The following is a 21,401-nucleotide window of genomic DNA, read 5'->3' on the forward strand; positions in this document are numbered from 1 at the left end:
CAGGAGCATCATAGTCACTTGCTTTCAGATCCCAGCCCCAGTATCTGGAAATCTGAACAAAATCACACATACTCTATTTTTCTATTGATCCCAAAACCCTGGCTGCATAAGACAAGCCACGACCTGGTCAAAGTCCCTTCTTTATTAAGGGTTATCAAGCTGTACATGGTCCCCACCCCGGCCACTGTGAGGTAGGGCAGCAGAGTTCACCACCCTTCCTCAGCAGCAGATCAGAGCTGGGTAAAGGGGTGGGGCAGAGGGTAGGAGCTGAGTCCCAGCATGCAATGCGGCAGCCTATTGAGAGACCATCACCCCCTCTGTCTTCTAGGGGACAGTGGGATGCAGGCTAGAACTCTTGCTGGGATGTAGACAGTTGAGGTCACACTCCAACCCTGTCAGTCTCATGTGGGATGGGTATAATAAGCAGCAAAGGGGGCCTAGGAAGACCTCAATCTCCCAAGGGCCCATCCTAAAAATTGGAGACATAGCAAAGAATGTTCATCCTATTCCTGCAATTTAGAAACTTTCCTTCTTTAGTGTCAAAAGATAGCATAAGGGTGGCTGGGAATTAGGGTTTCTACCCTAAAGCAAAAGCCAAGCCAAGGGGAAGCAAGTCAACAGAATGGGAGCAAGCAGCACACACATGCCAGTGGTGTGCAGGGAGAAGAGAGGTGAGCTGGCTGCAGCACTGGGCGAGAGCTAGGGGTGAGGTAAGGGCCACAGCCTGAGCTGCTCATTTATTCTGGGTAAAGGGGCAGGTTGCAGGGGTTGAGGGTCCAGGCCCAATCTCCCCACTCCACAGTTGGCACAGGTTCTCCCTGCTTGGCAGCTTCTGTGGTTGGCAGCCCTCTGGAGTCTTGCAGGGGGTCAGTGCAAAGGTGGCAGTCTGGAACCGGGCTGGGGACCAGTTTCTAGCACCACACTCTGAGCCAAGGGGGTTCTGGGATGAGGCTAGAGTTTTGTGTGCCCCTGGTTCCTAGACCTCAACTTCTTCTGGGGCTGTGGCAAGCCCAGTGTTGGCATCTCCCTTGGCCAGGCATGAACACACAAACACCATACACGTGGAGCCAGGCAACACTCAGAGGAGCCTTCCCATGGTGGATGGATGGGATGGCAGGGCAGCCATGGCCTCCATCCTGGGCATGGGGATGCTCTTCAGCTTTGTCTATACCTGTGAAGAGAAAATGGTGGGGAGAGTGCTAGAGGGGTGAAATTGATTGGAATATATTATACACATCTGTGGAAATGTAAATAAAATTTCCTCTGTATAACTAATGTACACTAATAAGATAGGACTGAAGGAAGGAAAAAAGGAAGGAAAGAAAAAAGAAAAGGTTGGTAATGGGAGATATCCGTCCCATGGGAGCCTAGAAAAAGGGAAGCTTGATTCTTGGGGAGGTAAGCAAAGGCAAAACCAACCCCTGGTCTTCAGAACAACTGAGGAAGAAAGGGAGTATATTTTGGAGAAAATGCACAGGCTGGGGGTTACCTCCCTTCACCTGGAAAGCTGTCACTTTAGTCTGGAAATTGCTTCTTCTGCTAGTTGTTCTTGGACCTTGAAACCCTTACCTTATGCACCTGAGGGGGAAGCTCATCCTCTGAGCCTTCCTCGGGCACAGGCTCAGGGTGCCTTGATGCTGGCTGCCCATCTTCAGCCCATCCTCCTAGGGGCAGCCGGGAGAAATGAGAGGGAGCCCGGGGTATTGTGCCAGGATCTAGAGAGACAAATAGGAACATAAACAGGAATGAGAACTGTTTGGGGACTATTTGGGGGTTTAGTTTTCTCAGGCTCCATCCTTCTGACTTTTTTCTTCTTAAAAAATAAACACCCTTTTGTGCTGGGTGCTAGTGGTTCATGGCTAAAATCCTAGTTGCTCAGGAGGCTGAGATCTAAGAATCAAGATTCTAACCCAGCCTAGGAAAATGAACCTGCAAGGTTCTTATTTACAATTAGCCAGCAAAAACAAACAGAAGTGGAGGTACGGCTCAAGTGGTAGAGGCCAGCCATTTGTAGGGGAGAGGGATGGCACAAAGAAGGGAGAGGCTTGGAGTTCAAGCCCTAGTAAAGGAACAACAATAAAATAACCCCCCACCCTTTCAACTAGGCACCAGTGGCTCTAGCCTGTAATCCTAGCTACTTGGAAGGCTAAACTTAGGAGGATCAAGCTTCAATAGCATGTGTTGTCCTAAGCTTCCTAGAAGACTGAAATTGGGAAGATTGTGACTCCAGGCCAGCTTGGCCAGAAAAGTCCTCAAGACTCCATCTTTAAGGTAAGTTGTTGGACATGGTAGTGTGCTTCTATCATCCCAGCTAGAATAGGAAGCCTAAAACAGGTAGAACTCAGTCCAGGCACACACCTGTGCAAGAAGCAAGACTCTACCTCAAAAGTAACCAGTGCCAAAAAGGGCTGGAGGACCAGGTGCCAGTAGCTCATGCCTATTATCCTAGCTACTCAGGAGGCTGAGATCTGAGGATCATGGTCAAAGCTAGCCTGGGCAGAAAAGTCCATGAGACTCTTTTTTTTTTTTTTTTGCTTATGTCGTGCTGAGGAATCGAACCCAGGGCCTCAGGCATGCAAGGCAAGCGCTCTACCACTGAGCCAACTTCCCAGCCCCTCCATGAGACTCTTGATCTTCAATTAACCACCAGAAAACCCAAAGTGGTGCTATGGCTCAAGTGGTAGAGTGCTAGCCTTGAGCTGTAGAGCTCAGGGACAGCACCCAGGCCCAAAGTTCAAGTCCCATGACTGAAAAGAAAAAAAGGGTGGGGGGCCGGGGCTGGAGGGCTGGGATGTGTCTCAACAGTAGAATGACTGGCAAGCCATGAGGCCCTGAGTTCAAACCCCAGTATTGCCAAAAGGAGGAGGAGGAGGAAGAGGAGGAGATAACATGGAGAATCATACTTCCCCACAGACTATTTCCTTCTATAGCCCTAGGTGGATACCTGTGATGCCCCCGTAGCGTCTCTGGAAACCCCCATGCAGGGCTGTGGTCTCGGGTGCTCCAGGCCGGGGTGCAGCACAGGGATAGCTGGCAGAGCGTGGGATAGGTTGGGGGACTCGAGTCCCCTCTGCTCCCTCTTCAGGGGCACTCTCCCCACTCTCATCACTCTCCCGGCGGTGCCACACATGCCGCTCAGGTTCAGCCTGGGTCTGCTGCTTGTGGAGCTGGAGAAGTGGGAGACTTATTAGTTGCAGACAGAAGGTTATCTGTCTGAAACATCTGCACAATACTTTCAATTACCACTTACCCTCCCCAGCACCAACTCAATCTAGAATGCAAAGTTAGCAGTGTATGATAGACATCTGATGCTCTCTGGGCTGTTTGCAGCAGATCCCTGGAAGAGCTTGTGAGTCAGGGCATACTTTTTACCTATCCATTTGAGTAATTTAATATACACTAAAAAGAAAAAAAGGAATGACAGGAAAATAACAGAATTGGAATGGGGAGGGGGTACCAATGAGAGTGAGCAGAGGGCTAACAAAGTAGTTGAATGAGATGAAAATGGCCTGTGCAGTACATTTGCATATATATATGTGTGTGTATATGTATATATTTATTTATAAACAAACCAATGAAACCTGCTGAAATTGTTTTAAACAGCCTCAGATGGGGAGGGGAATCAGTGGGAAGTGAGGGAGAGCTAATGAAGAGGCTGTATGAGGATGAATATGTTGCACTAGTTTATTTCCATAAATAATGAAAGAACAATGAAATCTATTGAAATTGTCTTAAGAAGGGTGAGTAGCATGAGGAGAGTGACAGTAGAGGTGGGTTGATCTGAATACATTGTTACATGTGTACAAATGTCTCAACTTGTACAATTAATGTATGCAAAATATGTTGGGGAATTAGGTCAGCACTGGTGGTTCATGCCTGTAATCCTAGCTACTCAGGAGGCTGACAACTAGGATCAAGTTTGAAGCCAGCCCAGCAGGAAAGCCCATAAGACTCTTATTAAGGGCTGGGAAGGTGACTCAGTGGTAGAGTGCTTGCCTTGCATGCATGAGGCCCTGGGTTCGATTCCTCAGCACCACATAAGCTGAAAAAACCCGAAGTGGCACTATGGCTCAAGTGGTAGAGTATTAGCCTTGAGCTGAAGAGCTGAGTTACAGCACCCAGGCCCAGAGTTCAGGCCTCACGACTGACAAAAAAAAAAATAAGAAAAAAAGAAAAAGAAGAAAATGGAGGTAGGATGGAGGAGTGAGTTTGAATGGATAATACAGTATATGTGTGTGGAAATGTCACAACAAAACACCTCTTGTACACCATATATACTAAAACGAAACAAATTGACCAAGGGTCTAAATGCCAGACACTGTTTTAGGAGCCGGGGACACAGCAATGAACAAAAGGCAAAACTGCCTGCCCTATGGGGCTTATATGCTAGTAGAGGTGGTTGTTGTAGGAGGCTAAATCATAATAAAGAGAAATACAGAATGTCAGATGGTATCAGGTGCTACAGAGAAAACCCAGGAAGATTCTGGAGGGTAGGCAAGGAAGGCCCTTAATAAGGGTACTCAGAAAGTCTCAGGAAGAGGTAACGGCAGGAGGAGAAAGGGATGGCATCTGAGTATCTTAGGAGTGAACCTCCAAGCTTAAGTGGGCCCTGGAGAGTACACTAAAGAGATTATTAGAATGTATGAGAAGCCAAGCACCAGTGGCTCACCCCTGCAATTCTAGCCACTCAGTAGGCTGAGATCTGAGGATCGCTGTTCAAAGAAAAGTCCACAAGGGGCTGGGAAGGTGGCTCAGTGGTAGAGCGCTTGCCTTGCAAGCCTGAGGCCCTGGGTTCAATTCCTCAGCACCACATAAGCAAAAAGAAAAAAGCCGGAGGTGGCGCTGTGGCTCAAGTGGTAGAGCGCTAGCCTTGAGCTGAAGAGCTGAGGGACAGCGCCCAGGCCCAGAGTTCAGGCCCCACGACCCGACCCAAAAAAAAAAAAAAAAGAAAAGTCCACGAGACTTACCTCCAATCAACCACTAAAAAGCCAGAAGTGGAGCTGTGGCTCCAATGATAGAGTGTCAGCCTTGAGTGAAAAAGCTAAGGGGCAGCTCTCAGGCCCAATGTTCAAGACCAAGTACTGGTGCATGCGTGCACATGTGCGCATGCACACACACAATATATGAGAATAGAGAATGTAGCATAGGTAGATAAGAGTAGGGAGTAGAACTCAAGTCTTGCTTCTATTCTGTTTTGCTCACCTGGTGCATATAAAGGGCATGCAGGCTCATCTCTGTGGATGCATATTCAGACAGCACCAGGCTCTGCAGCTGTCCTTCCCATACGCTGCTCCCAGAGCTAGCTGTCCTTGCATCCACCCTGTCCAGCAGAGACAGACAGCAGTCATCAACACTTCTGATACCACACATGTTGTTGGGGGCTACTGCCATGCTGTCCCATCTTAGCCATTCTCTACTTACCCAGAGCCAGTCATGGTGCTAGGAACCCGGCCTGCAGGGACCTGCCCAGGTTGCAAAGGGGAGAAGGAGCGCAGAGCAGAGGCAACTTCAGCCCTGTGCCTGGAGCCTTGCAGCTCTCTGGGCAGTGGAGGGCCCCGGCAGGATGAGCCAGCTACCACATTTGCAATAAGACTCAGGGGCTAGGGGGGAAAAAGGGTGGGGAGAATTTTCAGGGTAGGGGAGAGGCCTCTAGATTCCCTAGTATCTTGTACTCTGGACCCAATGCCACAGACTGAACAGGCAGAGGAAACCTTGTAGCCAATGCCCCATCCTCTAGTCCCCACTCTAGTCCCCATCATCTCCCAGTCCCCAGGTACACACCTCAGACTCGGATTGTAAGGACTGGATAGATGTGAAGAGGGCGTTTTCAGGAAGCAGACCACCCTGGGCCAGGCTAGCCGCGGCTCCATCCCGCTGAACCTGTTCCTTGAGGAAGCCCAGGAAGGCTGTGCTCTCACGCGGTGGCTGCCAGCCAGGGTTAGTGATGGCAAAGTGCATGAGTGACAGCTCCGTCTTCCCATCCTCTGCTTGTTGGTACACTGAGGCCTCTGTCTGCCCTCCGGAGAGCCACTGCACAAGGGAGAAGAGGTAAGCAGGCCTGTTCTCTTACAGGAACTCATCCCGTGCCTTTATGACTAGAGCGATAGGCTTTGCTCCTTGAGGACTAAGACTACAATGCATCTCCATATCTTGTTCAGTGCTCGCCTCAGAAGCAGCCACATGCCAGGCCAGCTGCTTGTGATGTGCTTTTTCTCAAGGGAGCCCGGCTAATGTACAAATTAGGGCTGAAATCTAGCACAGGCTCCTGGTTACCAAGCAGTGACACTGCTTTTGTTTCACTTGTTGGCTCAGAAGGGGTAGTCTTTTGTAGTTTACCCAAAGACATGATGTGTCAGCTACATTACCTGGCCACTTGCCCCACTCCTCTCACAATACCTGGGGATGACCATGCTGGCGAACATCCATCTGAGCAAAGGAGCAGGTATCTCCAACACCAACAACCTCCACTGTGAAGTTGCGAAAGAAGTCTATAATCTCAAGGGCCCGAGGTCGCAGGCAGAAGATGAGAATGAGGGGTGTGACAATAGGGCTTAGCAACTCCTCCAAGATGAACACCTAGAAGGGAGGAAAGCAAGGTCAGAAGAAAGCAGGAGGTAGCCCAGCCCTCACCACCAAGCTACCGGTCAAGTCGCTAGCAGGCCCTAACTCCAACTCCACTCACTGCCTTGTACTGGAAGAGCTGGGCAAACTCGTCCCGGGTCTGTGAGCGGTGGGCATTACCCTGCCAGTGGTCAGGCATGTAGTGGATGTGAGCAAGGATCACGCGGAGCAGCTGCTCAGGGCAGAACACCATGTGCTGGTCTGGGATGAAGGACCTGGTGAGATCAGGGTCATGGTGAAGACATTTCCTTCCCTAGAATACTAATCTGTTTGTCCCCCACATGGTGCCCCAGCCCACCTGCACACGGTCACAGTAACCCCCAGCAGTGTGACAGTGGTAAGGACGTGCTCTACAGCCAACACATCTTCATCATAGATGGTAAGGGCAATAAGCACAGCCAGGATGGAACCGGCGAAGAAGGCGCCATTCTTGGCCAGCAGTGTCAGCAGAGGGGACAAGAAGCAATTCATATACTTGGAGGCAGGCTTGTAGCCCCGGTTGAGGCGGGACTGAAGCTCATGCTCCAGCTCATTGAAGTGGCGGAGGTAGCAGCGGCCATAGAGCGACCAGCAGCGCGCTCCCAGGGCCCCTGGCTCCCGCTTCAGCACCTCAGCATAGCTGAAGAAGGCATACAGAATCTGCCAGATGAGGATGAGGGGGCACAGCAGGAAGTTCGCGATGCCAATCCACAGGATGCGGTTGCTGAGGCGCTGGGCCAGCTCGAGTCGTTGCCCTCCACGTTTGTACTCCGCCTTGAGGCTCCATTCATTGAGAAACAGAGAGCCAGGCCCCCAGAAGAGAATCAGCTCAAAGTTGTACTTGAGGCCACGAGTGAAGAAGACAGCCTCCCCAAGGCCTGGCAGACGGAAGCGCAGAGGGAGGAGAGATTTGTTCACCAGAGCCACCATGTAGTTCTGGAAACGGAGGATGCGGTGGTAGATGTCCAGCTCTGTAAGCTCACGCTTGTGGATACAGATTTGATGTTCTTTCTGCGTCTGCACAATCCGGGCCTGCACTTCCTGCCATGTGCAGTATGGAAGGGCAGACTGCAGGGTGGGTGGGGGAGACAAGAGACAAGATATGGAAAGCAGGGGAGTTACTGAAACTTCTTTGTTTTGCAAACCTGCAAGTCTCAGGATATACGACTAGCAGAGTAGAACCTTCCAGCAGATACTTCCTCATCTGGAATGGATACTGGGATTTGGGACCCCACCCTTTCCAGTCTTTGTGCTTCTTAGCCAAGAGGAGGTAAGCAGGCTCCCTCCTCCAGTATGCCATGTTCACTTGCCATGCACCCAGAAGTAACTGGGACAATAGCCATGTGCTGAACCTCCGAAACTAGGAGCCAAAAGACCTTTAGGAAGGCCAGAAGTTTAAACTCAGGGCCCCATACTTGTTAGGCAAGCATTTAACTATTTAAACCACACCTCCAGCTTAACTTATTTTTATAAAACGCTTTTCTCAGGTATGTTGTCACATTAGCAGGAAGCAAACTAGCACACCTCACAATGATAGATATGGTTGTTTGATATCCAGTAATACCCATGATCCCTCCCAAAATGTCTTAGTTATGTTGCAAATGGCCCAACTTCTCAGCTTACCATTGGGATGCGTAGAGCATGCAAGTAGAAGGAGTGGATCTCCCAATAGCAGCAAATGTTATAGATGAACTTGATAAGCCGGTGGATCCAGAAGACACCAGCTATGACCAGGATAGTGATAAGGGAGCCATTTTCCTGAATCCTAGTGGGGAAATGAAGGAGAGGTGGGTCCTTGAGGAAGGAGTCTTGGAGACATGCTGCTTCCTAAAGGATTTTGCTAGGTTGAGTCTGAGCCTGTGTTCTAGGGCATGAGTTGCTGCCTCATACACCACACTATTCCCTATCTACCAGCAGAACTAGACTCCATTCTGACCTACCACCTTACCTGGCACTACAGACTTGGGCAGGCAAAAAGGCATCTGGCAGAGTGACCTTGACAGGCTCAGTAGGATGAAGACTGTGGTTCACCATCTTGTTGGCAAATAGGATGTCGTAGTCCACACAGCTAACCAGGAAAGTGGTGAAGGCAACCACAAAGAGGAACTGCCTGGAAGGTGGAAAGGGGTGGGGCACACATAATCCCAGAGTCAGAGAGCTACCAACAAAATAAAGAGGTACAAGAGTAGAGCCTAGAAAAGCCTAACAAGATAGGAAGTCTAAGGGACTAGAGATTTCCAAATGGGCTCTTCCTACTGCTCAGCCTCACAGGAACTTGCAGGCTCAAATTGGCTCCTATATTTTGCTCTTTGCTTCAAGTGCCCCAGATTCAGCCTGCGTGCCTCACCTCATGGTAATCTACCACTAATACTGGACTTGACTTTTAGAGGTTTTATATCTATGGTCTATTGTCTCCAGTTGCTGATCCTTTTGAGGCAATATGTAAAAGTACTTTGAGGATGTGAACTCTTCTCACTGAGAGAGGCCTCTCCCTCTTTGGTAACATTATAGGCTCCTCTCCTAAAAGGTTTCTTGCCTAGCATCAGGCCTAAAGCAGAACAGAGGCTTTTTCCTCAAGTACCATTTCTCAGACCTTCTGTCTGAACCATGAACATCCCACTGCAGCCCTGATGAAATGTTCAAGGTGTGAGTTCTCTTCACAAAAGGAGGAAAGGCTATTCTTGGAAGAGTCTGTAGGCTTCAGTGCCACACCTGGTCCTGAAATGAACTATAAGGTCTGTAGAATTTTGATTTTAGAACTGAGTTGCATTGGAAGACAGGGCCAGGGATGAGTACAAGGAAAGAATGAGATTTATTCTTTCACTCCAACACCCATCTCTTTGTATACTTACATGAGCTCAAAGATCTCCCCAATGAGCATACATGTGAAGCCATTCTTCTGGTGTAGATTATAAACGTATAAGTGTTAAGAAAAAGCTGGGCGATGGTGGCTCATGCCTATAATCCTAGCTACTCAGGAGGCTGAGATCTGAGGATCGCAGTTCAAAGCCAGCCAGGCAGGAAAGTCCGTAAAACTCTTATCTACAGTAAACCACTCAGAAAACCGGAAGTGGCCCTGTAGCTCAAGTGGTAGAGCACTAGCCTTGAGCTGAAGAGCTGAGGGGCAGTGCTCAGGCCCAGAGTTCAAGCCCCACGGCCGACCAAAAAAAAAGAAAAAAAGAAAAAATAGCGCTGAGTATCAGTGGCTCATGCCTATAATACTAGTTACTTAAAAGGCTGATATCAGAGGATTGTGGTTCAGAGTCATTCTGGAAAGACTCATATTAACCAGAAAAAAACTCAAATGGGAGAGTGCCAGCTATGAGTGAAAAAACTGAATAAGAGCATTAGACCAGAGTATCAAAACATCCACCCCCAAACACAAAAAAGTCAGTAAAGATAACAGTCAAAGCCTTCCCAGGTGGCTCACGCCTGTAATCCTAACTACTCAGGAGGCTGAGATCTGAGGATCACAGTTCAAAGCCAGCCTGGACAGGAAAGTCCACTAGACTCTTAATCCCCAGAAAACCAGAAGTGGACCGGTGGCTGAAGTGGCAGAGTGCTTGCCTTGAGCTGAAGAGCTGAGGGACAGCACCCAAGCCCAGAGTTCAAGCCCCCCTCCCCAAAAAAAGATAACAGTCAAGAGGGCTGGGAATGTAACTTAGTGGTAGAGTGCTTGCCCAGCATGCATGAAGCCCTGGGCTGCAATCCTCTGTACCACATAAACAGAAAAAGCTGGAAGTAGTGCTATGGCTCAAGTGATAAAGTACTAGCCTTGAGCAAAAAAGAAAATCAGGGACAGAGCTCAGGCCCTGAGCTCCAGGACTGGCAAAAAAAAAAAAGATAATCGAGAGCAGAGATTTTGATGTCACACATTTAAGTTTAAGGTATGGCTCTGTGACTTTCTAGAGTATAGTTTTATACAAGTTACTTAATCTTTCTAAAACTTTTTGTTTTTGTGCCAGGATTTGGAGCTTGAACTCAGGGTCTCTGGCTCTCACTTGGCTTTTCTCACTCAAGACTGGCACTTGAGCCACACCTCTGCTTCATCCTCTAAGGTTTTGTCTACAATGGTAAATTAGATTAGCAATACTTGTTAGAATTAGGTTTAAGAAAATGCCTACAAAGTATTTAACACAAAACTGATAAAGGATAAGTAAAAGGCATTAATTACCACAATTATCGTTACAATTCTCATTGGGAAAGATTATCTTTACAAAAGTTCCTTATAAATTACCACCACAAAGTACACAAAGCTCTCAGTAAATGTAAGATTATCATTATTTTTAATAATCATTATTTCACTAGTTTCCTTCAGCCCCAGGACGAGCTTCCTTTCCCTTCCCAGGGATTAAAATTGAATGCACCTCAACTTCTCATTAGGGACCTGGCCCAGAGGAGCTATTATACCCCAGACTTACAACACAGGGACACAAAGGATATTCGAGAGAAAAAGAGGTCAAGGTTTTCGATGTGGTGCCAAGGTGCTGTGGATACAACAACAGAGATATCAGAGTCCCCAAAGAACCAAAGCCCCTTGCTCCTTCATTAGTCCACCACCTACTCTCCCCCACCCCAACTCTGGCTGTCACATTCAAGAACTCACACTTGCTCCCCTCAGCAACATGCACCAACAGGTCTTCCTCTCCAGGGGGTGAATCACTGTAGGAGGCCTCTAGGCGCTGGTACTCAGTATCAAACTGCGCCATCACCACCTCCCCCTGTCCACCGTGTCCACCTGCCAGTGATGAGGAAGAAGAGAATCTAGATCAGATCCAGGTGCTGCTTCCCTGCTGACTAGGCCAGAAGAAGTGAGAAAGAATACTTGGGCTTTACCTCCTTCACCAGCCTCCTTGGCCTCAAGGGAGAGCAGGAGTAACAACCCAAGGAGAGCAGTAAGCTTGAGGAGGTCCAAACTCTGGTCAGTCATTCCCAGAGTCTCTACTAGGTATCTAGTGATATCTCCCTGGCCTGAAGTGAGAATATGCCCTTTGGTAGGAGGTGAGCTGTTTCATTTTCTGTTCATAAGTCCCTCCCCTGCCCCTTCTGGAAACCCTGGTCTCCCCAGAGACTAGCAGTTTGGAAGCATTTTGTAAACAAATGTTTGAGATAAGCACATGGCCCTACCAGCTCCATGGACAGTGTCTGCTCCACTCCAGTCCTGGATGCCCTGGCTGGACAGCTGCTGGAGGAAAAGGTGTCAGGCCCCAAAGAGGAGGGGAAGGGTGTGAGAGAAAGGACTCCAACCCTGCCACCCATCCAATCATCACTAAGAGGAGGGCAGGGAGACCATAGTGGGGAAGAGTACCCTCCAGCCTAGAACTGTACTATCAGGGGTCACTCATTCCCCTCTGGAATACCAAGAAGAAACTTCATTGACCCTGTAGACATTGAGTTAGTACAGGCCACAAGCCCTCTGGACTGTCTCTCCATTGCAAACCTCAGCTTCGGAACCCAGACATGGCTCTTGGGATCCGCAACACACCTAATAAGAGCCTTCTCTGAAGATCTTTTTGGTTAGCCCCTTCGCCTGCTTCCCTGACACAGAAGATCTAACTGACAGGCATTGCTCCTGGATGGGAAACTCGGAGCCACTGTAGCTAGATCCTGTGGGAATCTGTGGGTTCCCTGGGTCCCTGGAGCCAGGCAGGGTCAAGGAGGTACTCACCCAATCAGTGCAGACCTTAGGGACGGTAGATCTTGGACCCGCCTGGCCCCAGTGGGATTCCCGGGGTTAGTGGGAGCCCTGCCCCTTAGGGAACTCACCACTCATTGGGTCAGTGTAGACCAGGGCCCATGTATCCCCTGCTGGTAGGGCCTGGGCTCGAGGGTTCTTGCGGATGTTGGAGAAGTCGAGCCAGACCTACAGCTGTCACCCCTAGCTGGGTTGCCTCACTACACCCAGCCGCTGGGACCCGAGCACAGAGCACCCCAGGGTCGCCCGGCCCCCGGCCCAGGGCTCGGCTCCCAACAGCGACAACCTCGCGCGCGCTCCGACCGCCAGAGCGCGCCCCCGATCGCTCGCGCGCGCCCGCTATCAAAACATTCCGGATGCGCGCCCCCGGGCCCTCCTGCGACGCCCCTTCCCCTATTACGCGCTGCGAGCTCACTTGGGGCTCCGTGGGCAGCCCTGGCCAGGTCCGGCCTGGGGTTAAGGGGTTCCAATAACCAGCCTCGCGTGTCACCTCAGGAACCCTGACCCGGACGATTCCAAGAGACTCGGTCGGTTCCGCTCGGCTCGGCCCGTCCGGGAGCGCTAGGCCTGGCGTCTGCCACTCACTGTCACCGCAGCCAGTCTTCCCAATGAACGTAAGGGGTGGAGACACACTGGCCAATGATCGACCCAAGGGGTGGGACGAGAGGCTTGAGGCGGGTCTTGGCAGTCAGAAGACCAATGGTGTGCTTTGAGTAGGGCGGGGCTGAGGTGCGGGCGCCACGGTTTGTCCTCTTTGTGCCTCCGTAGTGACGAGATTGTTGTGTTGCAGGAATTCGGCTGTGGAACTGTGGACGTGCCGGCCACTTGACTCTTGGCACGTTTGATTCGGCTTCTTGGCGCGCGGGCGAGATTATGCGGTTGAAGGCTCAGCGGCCTTGCGGCATGAGGGCGACCAAGGCCGGCAGGCAGATGTGGCAGTAGGATCTCCTGTTTCTTCCCCTCTTTTTTGCTCCAAGAGCTGCTTTTAAATCATTTCCGTTCAGCCATGTCGCCAACTTCAGCTCCGGCTCCGGCTTCCACGTCCGTCTCCCTGTTTGATCTCAGCGTGGATGCTCCAGTCCTTCAGGGCCTCAGCCTAGTGAGCCAGGTTCTGGGGGAGCCTGGGGTCCGGGCTCCGTGCACTAACTCTCCAGGTATTCGGGAGGTTTGGGGTGGACCCATGAGGAATGTCATGAAGCTCTTTGGAACTTTTACTCCTTTAGGAAAGACTTCCCTTCTTAGCTTACGAGTGAGTTGCTGTGGACTTCGGTTTCTGTTGAATGCAGTTTGTCCTAAGTTAATTTAACTGCATAGTTTTTAGCACACACACGAGTTGTCTCCAAACAACTCTTTTGGCTTATTGTTTGTATGTCGTCACATTAACACCAGTGCCTACAAAAATACTCAAAGATAGATTCAAAATGTAACCTGACTTCTATCATTCCTTTTTGCCTAGAATAATCAGTCTGTGCTTGGTTTTGTATAACTTTAATTTGCCTTGTTTTCCTTTCAGTTTAGGTTAACTGTGCCCTGTGATGGGAACTGTAAGCTTTAAAAACGGCATTTTTACACAGTTAAAAATAATTTTTTAAGAGTTGAAGGGAAGGGTTGTGTACCACAAGTCTCTTGTTAAATTCCCAGCATCCCAAAAGTAATGATTTTGAGCCTTACAGGGAAGGAAGCCAAATCCCAGTTACCTTCAAGGGACCAGGAAGTAAGGTTTTGGTCTAGGTAACTTTGAAGATGTGATTCAAATATACTTTAGATTTGTCTTTATGAGTACATGTTTATTATCCCCATAGTAGCCACTGAGTGCACCTACAAGTTCACTAGAGGGTGGGGAAACAGAGGAAAAAGGTTGTTGAGTAGCTGTGTCAGTGAAGTTCAATGGAAAGAAATGGGCCATTTCTGTAGTTAACTGTTACTGTGTTAAGGGATTTTTGAAGAGCATTGATTCAAGAAGCATTTTCTTGATTGATGAAAAATAATCGTTATATTTACCCTTGCTAAGAGATTCTGCATATATGGTGCCTAATAAAATGAAAAGAAATTTAAGGATGAGGTTATAATGGTAGGGCACATAATTAGCTTGAGGCCCTGGATTCAGTCTACAACACCTAAGGGGGGAAAAAAGATGAAAAACATTAACCTCAACAGGAATTATTTTTGCAAGATTCTAAGACAATCCATTTGGCTAGTTTAAATACAAAACTGACATATTCATTTTACATGCATCTTTTCAGAAGCATTTTATTTTGTGGTTATGGTTATCACTTATTTAAAGATGAATGAAGTATAAACTCCTTGAAGACAAGGTCATGTTATCATTCTTTTGTATCCTTCAGATACTGAATGTAGCTGCAGGCATTGTGGATTTGAGTTCCTTTTCTGCCTCTAATTACCCTTCTCTTATTTAGGTTCAGGGGAGAGAGCAAGCCCAGAAAGAAAAGTATCTCAGGGTCCTTTGGATATTTCGGAGAAATTCTCTTGTTCAGCCTGTGACCAAACCTTCCAGAACTACCAGGAACAGGTAAAAATAATAATAAGATAAAATTTTTAAATTAAAAAAAGTGAGGGAGCTGGGCGCTGGTGTCTTACGCCTGTAATCCTAGCTACTCAGGAGGCTTGAGATCTGAGGATTGTGGTTCAAAGCCAGCCCAGGCAGGAAAGTCTATGAAACTCTTTATCTCCAATAAACCACAAGTACACTGGAAGTGGTGCTGTAGCTCAAGTGGTAGAGGGCTAGCCTGGAGCTGAAGAGCTGAGGGACAACGCTCAGGCCAGAGTTCAAGCCCCATGACCAACCAAAAAAAAAAAAAAGTGAGTATGTAGGGCTAGACATTAGAAGGAAAAATATAACAGTGCCAGGTGCTGGTGGCTCACTCCCATAATCCTAGCTTATTCAAGGCTGAGATTTTAGGATTGTGGATTGAAGCCAGCCCAGGTAGAAAAGTTTGTTGAGATGCTTATCTTCAACAAACTACAAAGAAAAAGCCAGATGTGGTACTGTGGCTCAAGTGGTAGACTGCTAGCCTTAAGCCAAAGAAACCCAGGGACAGTGCCCAGGCCCTGAGTTCAAGCCACAGGACCACCTCCCCCAAATTAACAATAATAAATTTAATGGTGTGTGAGAAGAGTGATTTGCCTTAAATTCATAAAGGACTTGTTTTGACTAATTCAACTGGTGTTACTCTGTCATATTTCTTGAAGTTCTACAACTTGTCTTGGCTAGTATACAAGGCCAGGCTGGGACATATTTCTGCCTTTCTGCTTTCTCTGTTTTTCTGTACCAGAGAGAACATTATAAACTTGACTGGCATCGCTTTAACATAAAGCAGCGTCTGAAGAACAAGTCTCTCCTGTCTGCTTTGGACTTTGAAAAGCAGAGCTCCACAGGTGATGCCTGATGGGAGGGCCTGTCTGGGAGCAGGCCTTAAGGGGTGTGAGGGAAGTGAAAAGGTACTAAACTTGTATGTCCTATGTTGTCTGTCTTCAGGAGATCTTTCTAGCATCTCAGGATCAGAAGACTCAGACTCAGCCAGTGAAGAGGACTTGAAGACATTGGGCGAGAAGACTGAACTTGAAAAGCCTAATCAACCCAGGGGCTTCTACCCCTGTAGAGTTCTTTTCCAAAATGCCCAGGGCCAGTTTCTTTATGCCTATCGATGTGTCCTAGGTCCTCATCAGGCAAGTGACAGCACAGGCTAGTTGATCAATCCTTTTTGTGTATTCAGCCTAAGATTGCTCCTTAGCCAGTCCATGTCTCATTTCTTCCTTCTCAGTGTGGATCTCACACTTGACAGCCAGTCTTGGCCAGAAACTGTCTTAAATCTTGAAAGGGTCAGGTTTGATGGGGTCAAGTTTGGGGGACAAACCAGTCTTGGTTTGAAGTGGTTTCTACCGCTTGATCTTCTACAACTATCTCTCCAAGCTTCAAATTTCCCTCTTTGTAAAATGAAAACAAGGCTCAGGGTGGCTGTAATAAATGAGAAAATATATGTGAAACACAACACTGGCGCTTGGTTTCTTGCTTTTGTCAAATGTAACAGCTAGAATGTTCTGCTGCATCTGTGTTGTAGGTTTCCCCAGAAGAGGCAGAACTGCTACTACAGAACCTGAAAAGTGGAGGTCCCAAATATTGCGTAGTGCTGATGGCTGCAGCTGGACACTTTGCTGGTGCTGTTTTTCAAGGGTGAGAGGGCACTGTGTGGGATAAGGATGGAATGGATTCCATTAGCCTGGGAGCACCAGGTTGTGTCCAGTACTGAGTCTTTGCTGTCTACAGAAGAGAAGTGGTGACACACAAAACCTTTCACCGCTATACTGTGCGGGCCAAGCGGGGCACAGCCCAGGGGCTCCAGGATGCTCGAGGCAGGACATCACGTTCTGCTGGAGCCAGCTTGAGGCGTTACAATGAAGCCACATTATGTAAGGTAAGTTATACTGCCTCCCAGATCTTAGTCTCTCTAAGAACTTTTTTGCCTCTCATTGTCAACTCATTGTTAACAGTAGGGTAGTTTGGACTTGTTTACCTTTCTAATATTCATTAGACATAGTAATAATGAAGTAAACATGGGTAGTATAAGTAGAATAGGGATCTCTTTCTCCTTTTTCATCCTTTTTCTCCCACTCTTGTTGGGATATTTTTAATTTTCTTTTGTGCCAGTACTGGAGCTTGAATTCGGAGTTACATGCCTTCCCATAGCTTTTTCACTATAGGCTGGTACTCTACCACTTGAGCCTCACCTCCCATTCGAGCTTTTTACTAGTTAATTGGAGATAAAAAGCTTTTTAGATTTGTCTGCTAAAACCCTTTTAGGAGGGCTAGCTTTGAACAAGCAATCCTCAGATCTCAGTCTTCTGAATAGCCATAATTACAGTCATGAACCACCAACACCTGGCTTGTGTATTTTAAGAGTAGCAAGTAAAGATATACCAAATGGAGTTACCTTCTTTCCTAGGATGTTCGTGACCTGTTGGCAGAGCCAGACTGGGCTAAGGCCCTGCGGGAGGCTGGAACAATTCTGCTTCGGGCTCCCCGCTCTGGCCGGTCCTTGTTCTTTGGAGGCCATGGAGCACCTCTTCAAAGGGAGGATCCCCGACTTTGGGACATCCCTCTCACTACCCGCAGACCCACCTTCCGAGAGCTCCAGCGTGTGCTCAACAAGCTGACTACTCTGCATATCTATGGTGAGTCTCTGATCCAGATTCCTGTACTTCTAGGCCTTCTGGCTCTCAAGTGTGTAACCAGAAGTTTTCTAACCTTTGGATGGCAGGCCAATTACATTTTCATTGAGAAAAACCTGTGTTAGATTCTCCTCAGCTAAGTTTGAGAAAGACCTTTTGTTTTATGGCAGGAGAAGACCCTCGAGAGATAGTCAGATTGCGCTCATCTCAGACACACTGGAAGACTGTGAAAGAGAAGAGGAAGGCTACTGAGGATGAAAGAGACAATGTTCCCAGTGATGAAAGTAAGGAACTTGAGCAAAATGAAGAATCACCCAAAAGGGTTTGTCCTGAAAATACAGTGATAGGGTCTTACTGTATAATCTAGACTGACCTTAGTCTTCCCAACTCCCATATCCAACTCCAGTACTAGGATGTGTGCCAACACATCCAACAACTGAGACATGTTTAGTGACATTTCCAGTTCTATTTGTTCGTCCATGGATGTATCCGTGACACATAGGAAAGTCTTATCCTTTGAGTAGATGTTTGAATATGTTGCATGATTCTCAGATTGTAAACATCTGATTAGATGCTGTGGTTTAGAGCTAAAGGTTGCTTTTCATTACTGTGTTCCATCTTAAAGCTGTTCATAGGGAGAGTCCAAGGATAAAATAAACACAATTTCATTTCAAGATGATCTGGATTATCTCTTTATATACATGAATGCTTCTGGGGAAGCCCACATCCTTCCACCCTCTGCTTATTCCTTAAATGGGTCCTAATATGACATTTTTCCCTAGATTCAGCATCAGAGGAAGATGGCTCCCCAGTAGAGCTGGAGTTAGTAGAATTAACACTAGAGACCTTGAGTCTTCGTGAGTATGAATTATTGCCCAAGCGAAGGAGAAAAAAGACTAAGAAGAAGAGAAGTCAAGACCAGGAAGCTGGGGCACTTGAGCAACTTGAAGAAGATGAACCTTCCTCACAGTCATTCCAAGTGGTTGCAGCCCCCTTGGTTGATGAGGCCAAAGCCCCTGGCCAGCCAGAGCTCTGGGATGTGCTTCTAGCTGCTTGCCGAGCTGGAGACATTGGAGTGCTGAAAGTCCAGTTAGCTGCTGGGCCTGAAGACACTGGAGTCATGTCCCTACTTAGTGCTCCCTTGGGCTCTGGTGGCTTTACTCTTCTTCATGCAGCAGCGGCAGCTGGAAGAGGCTCAGTAGTTCGTCTGCTGTTGGAGGCAGGTGCTGACCCCACTGTGCGGTATGTCTCTATCCAGAGCCAGTTTGGGTATAGAGGATATAGCCATGTGATGACTCATTTGGGTGTTGTCCATTATTCCTTGGTTTGGTTGAGTTGATATTGGGAAAGGCAAGGAGAAAGCTGAACCCATTTGGGGGGTTTTGCACTTAGAGACTCCCAGGCCCAGCCACCATATACTGTGGCAGCTGATAGATCAACACGTAATGAATTCCGAAGGTTCATGGAGAAGAATCCAGATGCCTATGACTACAACAAGGCTCAGGTAAGCTGGAAAAGGAAAAACAAATACGGAGTGGGAAGGCATCATAGCTCCTCAGTAGCTCCTTTCTATTTCCCTGCAGTTTTGCAAAAGATAGCTTATAGGAATCTTTACTTTTTTTTTTTTTTTTGCAAGTCTAGGTGCCAGGGCCATTGACCCCAGAAATGGAGGCACAGCAGGCTACACGGAAAAGAAAGCAGAAGGCAGCCCGGAGACAGCGAGAGGAACAACAGCGAAAGCAGCAAGAGCAGGAGGAGCGGGAACAAGAAGAGCAGCGGCGATTTGCCAGCCTCAGTGACCGAGAGAAGGTAAGACTCCAGGCTGTAAGGTATGGCTTCTTTAGAGCTTTCATCCCTTCCCAAGAACGTAGCTGTTGCTTCTTAAGCACACCGGGGACTGGGCCTGGTCCTTAATACAACTTCTATTTCTTAGAGAGCTCTGGCTGCGGAACGCCGACTTGCTGCCCAGTTGGGAGCCCCTAGCCCTCCGATCCCTGACTCTGCAGTCATCAGTGCTGGGTATGGGGTCAGCAGATGAATGAAAGAGTGGATGATAATATTGTAAGGATCATTTGGGTCAAGTGGAGTGAATGCCTACATAGTACTTTAAAAGGTTATTAAAGGGATTTAAGATACTCTGGAACCTTTATGGGCTGGGGAGAGCTTACATTGACAAGTTTCTGGGGTACCTGTCCAGTCAACTTTCTTCCTCTTGTTCAGACGCTGCTGGAGTTGTGGGGCATCGCTCCAAGGCCTCGTTCCTTTTCACTACCTCGACTTCTCTTTTTGTTCTACACGCTGCCTCCGGGATCATCGAAATCGGGCAGGGAAGCCTTCTTCCTGAACTCTTACAGTTCCACCTGGAGCCAACTGTGGAACCCCAAAATGGCATGCTTACACAAGCCCTAGGTTTTTTTCCCCATGAAGAGAGAGACTATTTTTGAAGAATAGGATGAGAGACACTCAGGAACTAGGGCAAAGACAGGGCCACAGAAGTGTGTGGAGCTGGTACTGAGTCTGGAACTTTAATCACAATAAAGTTTGGCAAGCAAACTGAACTTGTACTTATATTCAGAGTCATTCTGACCTTTGGTTTCTTGTGATTGCCATGACCAACACCAACGGATCCTGTCCACTCCATGTCCTAGGTTCAAGGTTTACTATTTTTCAGTGCCCACTTAATTGAATTGGTTCATATGTACTTTGTGGGTCTGAGAAGGAATCGAAATGTGGCCTATCCGAGGTGCCGTTGAGGATAGGATTATCCAAAAATTGAACTTGAGGTTTGGAAGGCACATTTTCTAGCTCCAGCAATGTGATTTTGTTGATAGCTCCCTTAGGCAACAGGAGAAGTCTTGGCACATATAGTGTTTGTTGTGGCCCCCGCTTTGTCCAGTACCGGCCCAAGTTAAACCCATTGATCCAGACTTGGCCCTGGGAAGGGGAGGGAATGGGAAAAAGAAAGGATTAGCTCAATGCAGAGTAAAATCATCCCGTTTCAGGGTTCAAATCATAGGAATAATTTCTGTCCTCCCTCCTTTTGTGATTTAACTTTTTCCCCCCTACACTCCCAACTACTACCATTAATTAGCAATACCTTGGTCCATCCAGGTAAATATAGAAATGTGTCCCCAGACGAGCCTAAAATTGGAAATGTTGTAGAATAGAAGGTAGGGCCAGAGGGAATGTCAGGCTGTGGTCTTTTCAGCAAGTTGAGGGGAAACCACCACTTCACAAGCTTATCAATTTTCAGAGGGTATATCATCCAGTCAGTAAGGATTGTTTGCCCCAGAATCGGTGGCTCTAACAGGCCCTGCAGGGAGCAAATAAAAAGTCATCATTCGCTAAACTCACCATCCCTAAAGTTCTGGAATGTAACTGGCCATTGTCCACAAGTCCCCACAACCACTACACTATCTAACTCTTATGGACATGACTCTAGTTTATCTTCCATTAAGCCCCCATCTTTCCAAGGGAGTTGGCCAATGAGAGTACTGGGGAAGAACTATGTAAAATCATCTCACCTTGAAGTCACTATGGTTAGACCCAAAACTCAGCCTTCCCATGTTCTCCAGCAAGATATCCAGTTTGGCACCTGCTTTTGCAGTCAAAGCTAGTTCACGTTTTGTATTTCGTTCCAGAACACCCTGGAACACCTGGGAATAAGAGATAGAACCTATGAAACAAAGGGTTTGGCATCTCTAGCTTTTGGTCACTGCTAAGAAGCTATATTAGAACATATAATTTGGAAGACAGAGAGAAAGTCATCTGTCAATTATTCACCATCCATTCTAGAACTTTTTTTTTTTTTTGGTCCAGTTATGGGGCCTGAACTCTGGGCCTGGGCGCTGTCCCTCAGCTCTTCAGCTCAAGGCTAGAGCTCTACCACTTGAGCCACAGCGCCACTTCCAGCTTTTTT

General features: G+C 47.8%; 3 protein-coding genes across 11 annotated transcripts in view; 1 reads left to right on the plus strand and 2 right to left on the minus strand.

Moving 5' to 3' along the window:
• Positions 1-123: 123 nt before the first annotated feature.
• Atg9a (autophagy related 9A) lies at positions 124-13,082 on the minus strand. Of its 8 annotated transcripts, none has more exons than XM_013029989.1 (16): positions 12,711-13,082; positions 11,728-11,785; positions 11,207-11,338; positions 11,044-11,087; positions 9,453-9,517; positions 8,549-8,710; positions 8,224-8,365; positions 6,920-7,668; positions 6,683-6,836; positions 6,397-6,576; positions 5,782-6,030; positions 5,422-5,600; positions 5,203-5,320; positions 2,945-3,167; positions 1,570-1,715; positions 124-1,171 (listed from the first exon to the last, which is right to left on the minus strand). In XM_013029989.1, the coding sequence occupies exons 3-16, from the start codon at positions 11,307-11,309 to the stop codon at positions 1,166-1,168; spliced, it is 2,520 nt and encodes an 839-aa protein (XP_012885443.1). In that variant the 5' UTR covers positions 11,310-11,338; positions 11,728-11,785; positions 12,711-13,082; the 3' UTR covers positions 124-1,165. The 8 variants fall into 8 exon arrangements, with proteins under 8 accessions (XP_012885443.1, XP_012885518.1, XP_012885674.1 ...); XM_013030064.1 differs by having other exon boundaries at positions 11,728-11,782; positions 12,711-12,892; XM_013030220.1 differs by having other exon boundaries at positions 11,728-11,782; positions 12,367-12,866.
• Positions 13,071-20,040, plus strand: Ankzf1 (ankyrin repeat and zinc finger domain containing 1). Of its 2 annotated transcripts, none has more exons than XR_001175607.1 (13): positions 13,071-13,449; positions 14,713-14,825; positions 15,589-15,691; positions 15,792-15,982; positions 16,375-16,487; positions 16,581-16,728; positions 17,257-17,485; positions 17,653-17,766; positions 18,265-18,724; positions 18,875-18,986; positions 19,124-19,291; positions 19,416-19,595; positions 19,703-19,777. XR_001175607.1 is itself a non-coding variant. In XM_013030648.1 (13 exons), exons 1-13 carry the CDS (start codon positions 13,302-13,304, stop codon positions 19,824-19,826), a joined length of 2,109 nt encoding a protein of 702 aa, XP_012886102.1. In that variant the 5' UTR covers positions 13,071-13,301; the 3' UTR covers positions 19,827-20,040. The 2 variants fall into 2 exon arrangements, 1 of the variants encoding a protein (XP_012886102.1); XM_013030648.1 differs by having other exon boundaries at positions 19,416-19,501; positions 19,703-20,040.
• Glb1l (galactosidase, beta 1-like) overlaps positions 19,992-21,401 on the minus strand; it is a 7,776-nt gene continuing 6,366 nt past the window's right edge. Inside the window, exons 5-7 of the mRNA XM_013018757.1 lie at positions 21,007-21,158; positions 20,580-20,795; positions 19,992-20,416 (exon numbers count right to left, since the gene is read on the minus strand). Coding sequence (XP_012874211.1) covers positions 20,150-20,416; positions 20,580-20,795; positions 21,007-21,158 — 635 coding nt within the window. The 3' untranslated portion in view covers positions 19,992-20,149. The remainder of the gene's footprint in view (positions 20,417-20,579; positions 20,796-21,006; positions 21,159-21,401) is intronic.

This window comes from Dipodomys ordii, unplaced genomic scaffold (genome assembly GCF_000151885.1).
Source record: "Dipodomys ordii isolate 6190 unplaced genomic scaffold, Dord_2.0 Scaffold1, whole genome shotgun sequence".
NCBI classification, from domain to species: domain Eukaryota; kingdom Metazoa; phylum Chordata; class Mammalia; order Rodentia; family Heteromyidae; genus Dipodomys; species Dipodomys ordii.

Bases quoted from the DNA above. Each gene is read 5' to 3' on its own strand.
- Atg9a (XM_013029989.1), bottom strand. From the start codon at position 11,309: ATGGCGCAGTTTGATACTGAGTACCAGCGCCTAGAGGCCTCCTACAGT. The intron at 9,518-11,043 runs ATATCCTTTGTG...TAACACTTATAC, and splicing joins TTGACCTCTTTTTCTCTCGA to GTTTATAATCTACACCAGAA. The intron at 7,669-8,223 runs GTAAGCTGAGAA...CCCACCCTGCAG, and splicing joins ATGCTCTACGCATCCCAATG to TCTGCCCTTCCATACTGCAC.
- Ankzf1 (XM_013030648.1), top strand. From the start codon at position 13,302: ATGTCGCCAACTTCAGCTCCGGCTCCGGCTTCCACGTCCGTCTCCCTG. The intron at 15,983-16,374 runs GCAAGTGACAGC...TCTGTGTTGTAG, and splicing joins GTGTCCTAGGTCCTCATCAG to GTTTCCCCAGAAGAGGCAGA. The intron at 16,729-17,256 runs GTAAGTTATACT...CTTCTTTCCTAG, and splicing joins ATGAAGCCACATTATGTAAG to GATGTTCGTGACCTGTTGGC.